At 51.7% G+C, this 13,545-nt stretch overlaps 1 protein-coding gene across 2 annotated transcripts in view; it reads left to right on the forward strand.

Annotated features, from left to right (window-relative positions):
- The window catches only part of dcc (DCC netrin 1 receptor), a 142,125-nt gene that overhangs the window by 112,493 nt on the left and 16,087 nt on the right, over nucleotides 1–13,545 (forward strand). For both annotated transcript variants that reach the window (XM_047014850.1, XM_047014851.1), the window contains exons 20-25: nucleotides 555–749; nucleotides 1,702–1,734; nucleotides 5,084–5,149; nucleotides 9,472–9,634; nucleotides 12,093–12,316; nucleotides 12,741–12,854. In XM_047014850.1, coding sequence (XP_046870806.1) covers nucleotides 555–749; nucleotides 1,702–1,734; nucleotides 5,084–5,149; nucleotides 9,472–9,634; nucleotides 12,093–12,316; nucleotides 12,741–12,854 — 795 coding nt within the window. The remainder of the gene's footprint in view (nucleotides 1–554; nucleotides 750–1,701; nucleotides 1,735–5,083; nucleotides 5,150–9,471; nucleotides 9,635–12,092; nucleotides 12,317–12,740; nucleotides 12,855–13,545) is intronic.

A 13,545-nucleotide genomic window follows, 5' to 3' on the forward strand; every position in this document is an offset into this window, starting at 1 on the left:
TTGGCCCTCTGGGAACTCCAGTGGAAACCCAGACCTCTGTAAACATTGTATTTGCTAGAAGGGGCCAAACCTGGGAGAAGTCAAGGGCACTGTATCGTGCTAGGATAATACTTTGCTTGTAGTCAACGAATTTTGTTCGGATGCTATACAGCGGGAAGATAGACTGTTGTTTTTTATTTATTTATGGGTGCATGTTTTATGTATGTTGTACATTTTCTTTCTCGTTTTGCAGAGGTACTGTGAGGTGGCTGTGTACAAATAAAGAATGTTTTCATCAACTTTCCTTCCAAACGCCTGGATGCCAAAAGTATAATCATATTAAGTGTCAATAGAACTTGTATGGTTGAATCATTGCGCTGTATATTGTTCCTACACCAGGAAATCATTGATCAATACTTAAATGAATGTTTATTACAACCAGGATCTCCATTCTTCCTGCCATATCCTGATCCGTGCCTCATACAGTATGTATTGATAGCAAGGAAAAACACAGGAACTCATTTCAACCGCAAGATCGATACCCACCATTGTGATCGTTCCACTCTCACCCCCAGGCTACATCCTGTATTTCACTCTGGACAAGAACATGCCCATAGATGACTGGGTGATGGAGTCCATAACTGGAGACCGGCTCACGAACCAAGTAATGGACCTCAACCTGGACACTGTCTATTACTTCCGCCTTCAGGCCAAGAACGCTAAGGGCGTGGGCCCCCTTTCGGACCCCATCCAGTTCAAGACCTCGAAAGGTGGGTAGAAATATCTAGCTCTTCCCCCCCCCCCTCCTTCACGTTAGGTTCCGTCTTTTGTCATTCGTGCCCTGACTAGATTCCGAGGTTTTAAATCATTTACAAATGCATCTACGATACACACTGAGGGGAAGTTTGGATTTGAAAAAGAAGTAACAAGCCCACGAGTTTTTCACAGTGTTCCGGCATGTTCTGTGTGTGCTGAAGCATCACCATGGCAGCCTGATGTGCCATTTGTCTTCATGATAGTGGGTCAGGGGAAGCGGTGCCCAATGCTAAACACGGCCGCAGCCTGGCTAATCCTGCAGGAGCACATTCATTAACGTGCTAGTTGGCATCTGCTGGATTGAACTGTGAGGTTTCTCTGGATCCTTTGGGTCTTGTTAAGCATCTCTGGTCCTCAGCAAATTTCTGCTAACCGACTTTGCCTTAATTTCCGACTTCTTCTCATGATATATTAAGATCCCATTATATCGACATATACTACCTGTATATATCTGTGTCTAATGTCATCATAGGTTAAAGAGGATTGGAACAATTGTGGTTAAATATTAAGAAAACCATTACGTGAAATGACTTCAAATTGATTTAAGTAATGAGTTAATGAGTTTCATGCTGTTTGTTATTCAAACCTTTGTCCTCCTCAAAATATATTTAAAATGGCAAATACAATTTGTTAGCACGGCTTCAGGGCAGAAATGGAAATAGCAACGTTTTCACAGAAAACCTCAGTAGAAGGGAACGGATTGATAGTAAAGTCGGGGGGGGGGGGGGGGGGGGGGGGGGGGGGGGGGGGGGGGGGGGGGGGGGGGCTGTTCCTGTTTGTGATCCTCCCATCTCTCCATATAGCTGTTGGGACAAAGTGAAGCCCCACCCCCCAAAATCCATTCTAAGTGGATGACTCCCAGACACTAAAACCTCTCTTCCTCCCCCCCCCCCCCCCTTCTTCTAGTGGAACATCCGGACAAGATGGCCAACGACCAGGGTAAGTGGGCAAAGTTTGTTACTGTGTCCCATTGAGGAGATTCAGTTCCAATGCTGTACTGGATCGTTCAGTTGTTTCCTGTCCCATCAGTGGGACATGTTGCCTTTTGTACTGATTCATTCCCATAATTGCTGTGCCTTTGGGGACGAGCACAAGGGGTGAGGTAAAGAGGCAGGTTTATCCTCATTTAATTCCCTCAAACATCATTCCTGGCAGGCAGGAAAAAGAGTCCATCTTAAGGGAGAGGGGAATGAAGGCCAATTATAGCTGTTTTATGAAAAGCCTTAGCCACCATGAAAAATAAAATTCCAATCTTTTGGACATATTTTCTTCTCTCTCTCCACCTCAAACATGGCACAATTATTACATGAAACCTGAAGCCTGTGCCAGAATCGTCCTTCTGCATCTTCTCTCTTTTTTGGATTTTTGTTGTTGTTGACATGAATGGTTCTCCTCTGCAGATTTGCATTCAAAGAATCGGAAATTGGAAATAGGTTCCTAAATCAACCCTTTGAATGTTAAGCTATCATATGGGTGTGGGACTAGGAGGAGGGGGTGGAGAAGGAGGAGGGGGGGGGAGGGCACCTTTGCTATTTTTAAAGCTAATGGAAGACGGGGAATGACAAATAGGCCGGCAGTCATTCCTCTGTCTGGTCTCGTCGCTAACGCGCTAATGAGAGTTCGTTTGGAGTCCTCGCCGTAAATAGTAGGAGAAGGGGAGACCAATAAACTGGCTTTTAATTGACAATTTATGCAAACAATGTGAGGACTTAAGGTCTGGCTGAGAATATATAGGCTGAGATGTCGTGACATTGGTAGTCTGGAGGGTGGGCGGAAAGGGGTGGGGGGGGGGAGCACTCGGATCATTCCAATTAAAATGGGATCCAAGCAAAGTTGACCAAGAAAGTTCATCTGTAGAAGTGCTAACAATATGACATGACGCCTCGTCACCATTCATCTCAGTGATCTGCTTGGACGGGCGGGTAAAGAGTACGGATTCATCGTGTTGCTGACAACGACAGCGCTGGAACAGTAAGAAATCATGTCAGTACTCACCTCAGTAACCCCCCCCCCCCCCCCCCCTCGTTCTCTCTCTGTCTCTACCCACCCTTGACAAAGGACACCATTTAAGGTTTTTGAAGTTCACACTCAGGGGAGTAAACCCCCCCAAAAATGGAGAAATATGAGATGTTGGGGAGCAGGCATGTGTGGACCATAGAACCTGGAAGGGGCTTCCTGAGTTTCATGAAAGCCCCCATCTCCTCCCCCCCCCCCCCCCATGGGCCTGGACCCCTCACATCCCATAAATCAACTCAAACGGCGCCAGGGGAGGCTGCTGTGAAATGTCAGGCCGTAGATTGATGGGTTTGACGGGCAAAGACCGTTCTCTCCCTCGCCCCCGGCCCCCACAGCCTCTCTGCATGGGCCTCCTCTTGCCCCTTGTGGCCACCGCTGGCTACGGCGAGAGGACTTCCAAGACAAACACATACACACACACGAGACCCCTTTTGCTCCCGCCAAGACGCACACTGACACGCATTCGGATGAAACGCGAGCACATCAAAAGCCCAGTGGTTGCTCTTCCCGCTAACTGCGCAAGGTGATGGGGGTTAACAGGGTTGGGAGAGGTGTTGTGGAAAACAACAGGAAGGAGAAGGGGCGGGGTTGGGGGAGGGGGGGGGGGGGCCTCTGACGGAGGCACCTGAGATGGATGGGGGAAGCGAGGCCCCAGCAGCTCACTTGATAGGGATGGATAGGTCCTCCCCCTTCGCTCACTCTGCCATACCTCGGCTTCAAACGAAATGTGCTCTCTCTCTGTCGCCCTAATGTGGCCCATTTGTCATGGCTCTCCCCTCGCAAACCCGGAACCGACCTCCACCGGTGGATGGGAGATATTGGAGCCTCGTGGGTCCCTGCCGGTCCCCACTTTCTGTGGCAGGCCACGGTTCGTAGTTTGACCCCCTTAGGGACCTGCCCTGTCCTGATCTGAGACAGAGACACAGGAGACGAAGAACATTCATCTGTGTATAGGTCCATGAGACAAGGTTAGGTTTCGACTTGAAGACGCTAACACTTGTCCCTCCACTGCGACATTGAGGCAACTCCACGACGGGCTGGATTATGGATGGATTCATTTTAGAGATATTCGACGTGAGGACGTTCGATTTGTTTGTCGTCTTTGGCGGCCATGGATTTGGACACGTTGCAGCACTTCCGTCAAGGTTTTATTATTTATAAGAACTCGCTTTGTGAAACCCTGGCATTTGTGAAACCCTGGCATGGCCTTGTACCTTGTACCAGGAGCCCTGCCTGACTCATATAATGACCTCCAGCACACGCTGTAAATATACACACACACACACACAAGTGCATAGCATAGGGTCTGAAGGGGAGCTCCAGAACCTTCCCTGCTCGGAGTGCGTTTCCGGAGGGATCTCTCCCCAGCTTGTTGTGATGCGAGGCCTTGCTTGTTGTTCTCCCTCCTGATGCTACGCCATGGTACTGAGCTCGGGGCGATCAATTCTTTCTCCGGGCAATAATTGCCTATTGAGATGTCTGCGGGGATCCCCGTACAGTGTATGTGTGGCTGTCTGACTGCCTGTATGTCTCTGTCTGTCTGACTGCCTGTATGTCTCTGTCTGCCTGTTTGTCTGTCTGCCTGACTGACTGCCTGTATGTTTCTGACTGCCTGTATGTCTGTCTGTCTGTATGTCTCTGTATGTCTCTGTCTGTCTGACTGCCTGACTACCTGTATGTCTCTGTCTGTCTGTCTGACGGCCTGTATGTCTCTGACTGCCTGTATGTCTGTCTGTCTGTCTGACTGCCTGTATGTCTCTGTCTGTCTGTCTGGCTGTCTGTCTGGCTGTCTGAATGCCTGTATGTCTCTGTCTGTATGTCTGTCTGACTGTCTGACTGCCTGTATGTCTCTGTCTGTATGTCTGTCTGTCTGTTGGTCGGCCTGTCTTGTCGGTCTACCTGTCCTGTCTCTGTTTCGACTTTTTGGGTTTTAGTGATTGGGGAACAGCAAGCGCCACGTGATACTCTGGAATTGGAGGGTTCCAAATTGCCAGCAGTAGGAATAGCGTGGTGTAGTTCATTCTTATGGAAAGAGCTAGAGTGCTATTGCATTGTCAAAGCGTATCTGTACAAAAGTATTAGAAATGAGCATACAGAAGTGTCCCTCTTTGAGAGGAAGGCCATTCAGCTTTTGTAACAAACAACTGAAAAATCATCCTCATTATTTATTTGCACGTTCTTCCCTGCAAGGCCAAAACACATTTCTAATGTCTCTCTCTCTCTCTCTCTCTGGCTTTCTTTCTTTCTTGCTCTCTTTCCCCCCCATTCCCAGGTCGCCATGGAGATGGAGGCTACTGGCCCTCTGACAATAACCCGATTGATAGGAGCAGTCTGAATGGTAAGCACTACAACCGACCAATCTGCGTTCTCCTGAACACCACCACGTGACCTTAACTGCTCCTGTAAGAGGCCATGCTGAGTTCCCCCTCCCCCCACCCAGCCCCTTCTCAACCTACGAGGCCATGTGGACAGAGTTCACACAAGGTCAACTGTGGTCGTAGCTGTCGGGTCTAAATTGCCCGTAATTTCAGGGTCGTTCTTTTCATACTGTCGTGGACGTAGTCTATTGTGGTGGTCGGTAAAATGCTCTACGGAGGTCGGGTGACTGAGATGTCTCGCTTTTGCGTGCCATGTGATGCAGCGAAAGCGTCGCTTCCTGTCATGTGCTCCGAGCGTGGGGCTTTGATGTACAGAAACAACCGTCCTGGCCGGGGGGGAGAGGGGGGGGGGGGAGATTTGTGTACATTTTTTTACGGAAGTCTCAAAGACGCGGGCTCGCGCGTGGAGCCCTTTTTCATTCGTAAATGTCGTTTTTTTAGGTCCCCTGCCGCGTCCGCCGGTAGACAGACATCTCCTCGTTGCCATTATGCCATGTGTACATTTTAGCCCCTGTTAAATTATGCCCGAACGGCCCCCGACACAGTTTGTTTGAATGCGACCGGCGGTGCCGTTAATACTGTGGCTCCTACAGCAGCCTGTGCGGCTGTTACTGGTTAATGACTCGGTAATATACTGCAACCGGTAGCAGGCCTAGGAAGACCACTTGATTTCACAGTGGGGAGCCCTCGACACCCCCCCCCCCTCCCCGCCCCCGACACGACTCCCCCCTCCGCGAGCGAAGTCTTTCCCTCCGCCTCGCGGCTTCGCCGAAGCCCCTCTGTAGGGAAATCTCCGGTTAATTACTGCAAGGCTGATAATCGCAGGCTGCTCGCTGACGCTGGAGACGACGGGGGGTGTGTGGAGGGAGGGGGGGTAGGAGGGGCGGAGGGGGATGAATGGTGGATGAGTGCAGGGGTAGAGAGAGAGAGAGAGAGAAGGAGAGAGAGAGAGAGAGAGAGAGAGAGAGAGAGGGAGAGAGAGAGGGAGGGAGGGAGGGAGACGAGCGGAGGAGGCAGGAGATAAGTAGATAGGTAGAGGGTTAGGAATGAGCCGCCCGCCGGGTTTGGCTGGCGGTGCGCGCGGGCGGGCGGGGCGACCCATTTGCGGGTGTGTCCGCCTGGCTACATCCTCACCGTGGACACACCTGACAGAGCTGGGCATAACGACAGGGCTCCCACTCCCAGGAATGGAGACAGGCTGCTCGCTGACCCGTCCTGCTTAGCCCACATGCCTGCTGGGATACACGAGTTAGAGGCTGTGCGTCGTCTGTGAAGGCGGCATATGGTTCCATCCCTCCGCCTGTCCGCCGTCAGCAGAGAGGGATGCAGAGATCAGTGGCCAACCACAGACCTGGTGAGGGGGCAGGACAACCTGCCAGCGGGGGGGGGGAGGGGGCAGAGAGGGGCAGTGTGGGGGGAGGGGCGGGGGAGGGTGGGGGTGGGGAGAATGTTGGAATATATAAGATGGATGCCAAAGCTCCTTCTGTCTACATTTACGACATACCTGTGACCCTTGTGATCCCCCTCCTCCATCCCCACCCACCCACCCCCTCCTCCACCCCCACCCCCTCCTCCACCCCCACCCCCTCCTCTACCCCCACCCCCTCCTCCACCCCTCCACCCACCCCCCCCCTCCACCCCTCCACCCACCCCCATCTCCTCCAAGGCTCCTCTTCATCTGATGTCTAGGCACCTGTCAGGGGAATCGGCTGAGCTCCACCTGCCATTCGAGTCGGCTGCCTGGATGCATCATTCAGTCATTCGCTCATTCACTCACTCATTCATAATCCTTTCATTATGTACTGTGTATGTTGATTCTTTTTATTTGACATACTAGTAAACATCCTTTATCGTGGAGTTGTTGGCGTGGTCTCTAAACTCTTGAATTGCTTGATGTGTTTTGCATGGCACCACACGTCATGGAGTTTCAAAGGAATCCCGTTTTGTGACCACCCAACTGCTAGGCAGTCTTACTGACATTAGCGTTTACTTTAGTGCCTTGCTCTTGATATTAGCCTTTAGGATCACTTTTGTGGCGCAAGAGTGGAGCAAAGCTGTGACACAAAGGGCCTCTCTGTATGTTTTTATACATGAAATTCGACATGTATAGTCATATTGGTATAATAATAGTATAGATATATAAACATATAACCTACTGTAACAAACAATCAGAAACAGCCAACCAGCCTTAGTCGATCAAAGTGTCAAAAAAAGGGTCTGAGAATTCACATCGCTGCCCTTCATCTACACTAAATATGAATGAATGCCGAATTGTGGGCATTTGTCCCGCCAACCATCATCGGAACAACAGCTTACTCCTCCTGGAAATGGTTGCGCCATTGTTGCTGCCTGTCCAATAACCCAAATAACATAAGCTTACCTCATCATGTGGTATTGGAAACGGCCCATCGGGGCCTTGGCCGTGAATCGTATGTTACTATTGTCTGGACCTGTGATTGTCACGACAAGGTTGTTTCTGCATTAGCGAGTGCTCTGTATCACATTCCCCGGGTAACAGAGAAGAGGAGGTGTGAAGGGGGGGCTGAGCAGTCCTTGGCCCGGGCTCTCAGGAAGTGCTGTTGGTAAAGACTAGGTAATGGAGTCGAGCAGGAGCCAAAGGTGTCAGTATATCCGTCATTTCACCACCGCCACAACGGTGAAAGTGAGAGGACCGTTTGAATAGATGGCACTCTCCATCATTCATTAGGGTGACCTTGGTGTAGACGGCTGAGAGGCCGGGAGAAAAAATCCATCCTTCACACTTAAACCTCTCCCCGCCCGCACCCGCCTCCCGTAAATATGAGCCGCGAGAAAAGAGACAGGCGACATAGACACCACAATGCCATGCGAGAGAGAGCCAGGCATTGAAAGAAGGGCCGGCAGACACGAGCTGGCGCTCTGCGATGTTGCGAGCGCACTCTCCTGGAAAGCAGGCAACCTGCTCCTTTTATGACCCAGGAGAGAGGTCGGGCTACCTCGAAAGTTCATGTTTACCCCGAGCCAGGATGAAATGGAAGCAGGCCGGCATGGAGAGAGATAGAAGCGCCAGGGTCGGAGATGGACCCGCCCCAAGCGTGGCGCGTGCAGCCTTCCAAACCCCACTGTCTCTCTCATCCTATTTCATCCTCTCAATTAGCGTTGTAGCGCTTGGTATTTTCCTCAGGCCTTTCTCTGGCGCACCGTGGGCAGTGCTATAAATCAACTCATTACTTCGGAGAGCGCCTGTCTCTTCCTGACGACGGTAACCGCTCCGTGGTCTGAATAGCTCCTTGCTCTTGGGTTGGCTTGGGGGGTTGGGGGGGGGGGAGAGAGTGGGAATTTCAGACCTTGTGGAAAGTACTAGCATCAACACCTGGTGCCGAGTGATTGGCAGAACCGTCTCTTGAATGTTTTAATGGCTCTCATTTGCTCCGAGTGGAGATAACCCACACTGAAGAACCCTAGTGATGCAATGAGAAAAGACAGAGGGTGCATTTCAAAGGCATCAATCGGTGTATAAATTAATTTCGCCGACCCCATGGATCTTGTATTCCGCAAACAAAGGGGATGCCTACTGCATTTTCAGAGCGGAGACTAAGTGCTTTGTTGGATTAGCGTGAGCATCAGTGATTGACAAGGGATCAAATCACCTTTCTAGGAAGGTTCCGGCATTTCATTTGTAACCGCAGCTACAGTCCAACTTTACTGCTGGGGCATCCCTCCACCACGTCGCCACCGTTCAGCTTTCCAGCCTGGTCTCAAACGAGCATCCACAATGTACTTCGCTCTCCAGTCCTCTCGAGTTTGTTTGTTTTTTGGTTGGTCCTGAGTGACATGAAACGGTTTTGGCGTGGAGTACCATGTAGTTGAAAACCATTACATTTGTTTTTGATCGCACGCTGCTTTTGGGACCATTAACGACTCCCTGAGTTAGAAGCAAACTCTTTCATGGTAGACAAGAATGTATTGAGCTCCGAAGCGGACTAGAAATATGCCCAGCATCTCTGGTGTGTTGTTACAGTAGATGGACAGTCTTCCCACTCGAACAGTGATTCACTTAGCGTTCCTCTGAGGATAGCTGTACTTTTGGAGCCGTAGCTCATTAAAAGTGGAATCTCTACTTACATCAAATATGAAAGCCTTTGATTCTTCAGATTTGGCCGAACATCAGTCTTTTCAATACACTGGTTGCGCTCATGGAAGGTTGGTTCGTTTGCTGGCTGTCCCGACTGTTTCGAGAGTGCCGTCTCGCTCTGCGGACGTTAACCTGACTAACCTGTCGTGTTTTCCGTTTGTTTTTCAGACCCGCCGATCGGGCAGATGAGGCCGCCCCACGGGAGTGTCACTCCCCAGAAGAACAGCAACCTGCTGGTGATCATCATCGTGTCCGTGGGAGCCGTTACCGTGGTCGTGGTCGTCATCGTGGCGCTGATCTGCACGCGGCGCTCCTCGGCCCAGCAGAGGAAGTGAGTTCTCGTCTTCTCCTCTACCCCCTCTCCTCTTTTTCCTCCCTCTCTCTTGTCTTTCGAGTCCTCCGTGTGTCGGCGTGTGTCGAAGTACGTTTGTGTGCCTGGGGCTTTCACATTCTCCATAGCAACGTGGAGACCTCGGAGGGCTTGATACACCCCTGTTCTGTCAGAACTAGGTACCGCTAGAACTCGCCGACTTTCCGGTTTCCCTTAAGGAAAGCTCATGTTCTCCGCTAAAGGATTTAGAAGATTAGCAAAGTGTTCTCTCAAGGCCCCACTCCGGGACCGCGTGCTCCGAACACGTGTCGGAGTATCCAAAGATTCCGTTTGATCTTCACACCCAGCGATTCTCGTCTCGATGTCGTTCGAGACGAGGTTCTTTTCTTGTCTTGTTCTGCTCTCTGTCGGTCGTCTCGCGCGGGACCTTCCGGGTAAACACAGGCCCCATCGTTCACTCACAGAGTGGCGGCGCGGTCGTCCGGTCACCGTCCACTCTTTTGTACGGTCACTGTAGCCGAGAAAATCCCAGACACACTTTCGTGTGGGCGTGCGTATACGTTTTGTAATCGTGTACCTGTGTGAGGGCAGGGCCGTTGCTAGGCATTCTGGGCCCCCTGAAAGAATATTGGTGTGGGCCCCCACCCCCCAACTTTTCATCGCCAAAGATACATTTTACACCACTTTTTGTTTTAGACTATATGTATTATAATTGAGGCTTTATTTTTCTGCTTCTCTATGTTCTGACGTCAGGCAATGCACCCAATTCGTAATTTATTTTCAATTAACCACTCAACAAAGAGTCACTGGGTATTACTATGTAAAAATCAAGCACTTGGTGCAACACACCCAAACTCACATTATCAATGCCACAGCTCTGGAGAAACAGCTTCACTTTATTATTGTATGAGGACGGCAAGCTGTAAGATTAGCCCCTGCTTAACATTAACAAGACTCATGTCAAAAGCTACCATAGCAGTTTAGTCTTAGTAATCACTCTTTTTTCTTCCTCTCCTCTCTTCTGTGGCGTCTGGTTTTGTCAGTTCTCTATTGATAACCAGCTGGCTGCTGCTGCAGTTTGTGAGTAATAACGTTATGCGCACATTTTCAAAAGAGGAGCAAACCATGGACCAAACCTTTTTTTTTAAGAAGGATGTTAGTGCAATTTTTTTTTTTTAATTTTGCTTGATTATGTGGCTTCGTTTTAACTCTGATGCTGTGCACGAGTATTAGTTGGGCCTATGCATAACAATTTTGTCATAGAAAGGGAAGCCTACATAATAGGCTACTGGGCGTTTTGAGGGCCCCCCTGGGCTGTGGGCCCCTAGAATTGTCATCTCCTCTCACCCCTAAACGACGGCCCTGCGTGTGGATGTAACCCTTTGACGTCCATCCGAACGGGCGTTTTTCAAGCGGACCGCAGGAGGTAACGCTCACATCCCAGCAGGGGATGGTGGAGCCTGGGGGTGAGTGTGTTTGTGTGTGTGGGGGGGGCTTTGGGAGCCCTGACCCCTTCTGACAGCATTAGAACACGGGTGGGGGGGGGGGAGTCCTGACCCACACTTTTCATCGTGGCCTGCGTGGAACAAGTGAGGCAGCGCTCCACTTCTGTCGACCCAACACAGAGGGCACGTCGCCGCGCCTGAATGATCCCCGCTCGCCCCCACCGGCACGACGCCGGCGATGCGCCGCTAACGAGACGGAAGGGAGGGTGAAGTGCGGTCGCCTCACCGAGACTCGATTATATTCGGGCTTTGCAATTAAGCGAGTGTAATTAAGGGGCTGCGAATGGCGTGCTGGAAGGAGATTCGCCCCTGCGAAGGGGAGGCTGAGGGGAGGGGGGGGGGGGTGTTCCGAGCACTCTGTCTGACTGTGTTCATGCCGAGGTAGGGGAGAACGAGAGAGCTGAGAGGGAGGGAGCCAGTTGAGTGAGGGAGAGGGTTGCAGCCAAGAGGAAAAATATGTGGGTGTGGTGGTGGTGGTGGGGGGGGGGGGGGTAGGGGTTTGGGGGTTGGGGGTGGGGGGGGGACCCGTTTGCAACACTGCGTGTGTGGGTGCCATATGCTTGTGTGCGGGTGCCAACCTAACCCTGAGCGACAGCTATGCTCATTAATAACAGGTCTACCTGCAGCACTTCAAACAACAATCCACATTACCAGCAAGGCAGAACCTGTCAAATCGTACTCTGTGTGTGTGCGTGGGTGTGTTTGTGTGTCTGTGTATATTGGTGTTTGTGTCTGTTTGAAAATTATGAAATCGGAGAGACAGAAAAAACCCCGGACTGTCTTTCCTTGTTGTCTCTTTGTAGCATAGCGTAGCCCAGCAAAGCTTACCGCGCCAACAGATTAAGTCAAATCTCAAACGCCCTGCCCCCTCAAAGTCTCACGGTGCTCTTCACAACTACTCTCTTTATCTCCCTTCCCTCCTTCCCTCCCCTCCCCTCTTTCCCCCTTGACAGGAAGCGAGCGTCGCACAGCGCGGGGAAGCGTAAGGGAAGCCAGAAGGACCTGCGTCCGCCCGACCTGTGGATCCACCACGAGGAGATGGAGCTCAAGAACATCGAGAAGCCCTCCAGCGCCGCCCCGTCTGTTCGCGATTCGCCCATGCAGAGCTGCCAGGAGATCACTCAAGTCAGTCACAGCCAATCAGAGAGCCAGATGGGCAGCAAAAGCAGCCATTCGGGTAAGCACTTCCTGTTAGTGACAGCTGGTCCAGCTGTTTATTGGTGATGACGATACTCTGCTTGGAACGCATTCGATCTCAACCTCGGGCTGGGAAACCTTGATGAGATGCATCATCGAAAATGATGTGGTGGTGAATTACTTTCAAAACGCTTGAACCTAAGGAGGCCCTTACGGCCAGAACTGTTCTTCCTTGATGTTGTTTATGCTCATTTTTTTCTTCAAACTATGTAGCGATATAGAGAGCTTGATCTGCTTATTGATTTCTACTCCAGAGTTAGCAGCTGTGCATTTGCTGCCAAACAGTCCAGTCTACCGTGAGCTGAATAGAAGACGTAGAAAGCTCTCTGCGGGCCGCTGTAAAAGCTTCTCCGTCTCCCCCCCTCTCCGGCGTACGGTCCTAACGCTCCTTTCGTCCCCGACAGCCGATGGAGACGAAGCCTCGAGCGGCATATCGACCCTGGAGCGATCCCTGGCTGCCCGGAGGGCCACTCGCACCAAGATGATGATCCCCATGGAGTCCCAGCCCGGCAACACGCGTGAGTGACCTCACGTCCTGTCTCGTCTTCCCACAAAGACGGGGAAGAGGGGGGGGGGGGATGTTTGTGAAAAGCCAGGTGCAGGCGTCTCTCCGAGTTTAGTCGGAGGAAAAAAGAGCAGCTTTAGTGACAGGTGTTGATGCTAAGGGAGGGGGAGGGGGGCCTGAGGGGGGGGGGGGTGTAGGGGGAGTGACGGGCGAGGGCTGGGGGTGAAGGGGGGAGGGCAGGTTCGGAGGCAGGTGCCTTTGAACCCGACAGGGTAACAGATTGGTCCCGGCGTAGCCCCGTTAGCGATCGCACGGATGACACGCTGTCACCCGTCGCCGCGCCAACCGGAGGGGAGTGACGGCGGCGGCTGAAGGTCGACGCGAGTGCGGCGGAGGGAGTCGTGGCGAAGCCGCCTGTCGTGTGCACATCACAGCGGAACGGAGGAATCCGCCTGTGTCACGTCGACGGCAGACATATTGCCCGCTCTGTGCCCCGTCGCTCACAGACGGAGGAATACAAAAACAAAAAAACCCGGGGACGTAAGTGGCAAAGAAATCCGCCTGGCTCAAAGGCAAGGATTGTTTTTCACTGAGACGCTGATGGTTTCGCAGCTCGCGGAGAGACAAACACGCAGGCCGTGAGCAAAAGGATTGGGTGAGCTGGGAGATTTGATCCAAGGCCTAGATATTACGCTGCCTGAGGA

The sequence above is a fragment of the Hypomesus transpacificus genome, unplaced genomic scaffold, assembly GCF_021917145.1.
Source record: "Hypomesus transpacificus isolate Combined female unplaced genomic scaffold, fHypTra1 scaffold_27, whole genome shotgun sequence".
Lineage (NCBI taxonomy): Eukaryota > Metazoa > Chordata > Actinopteri > Osmeriformes > Osmeridae > Hypomesus > Hypomesus transpacificus.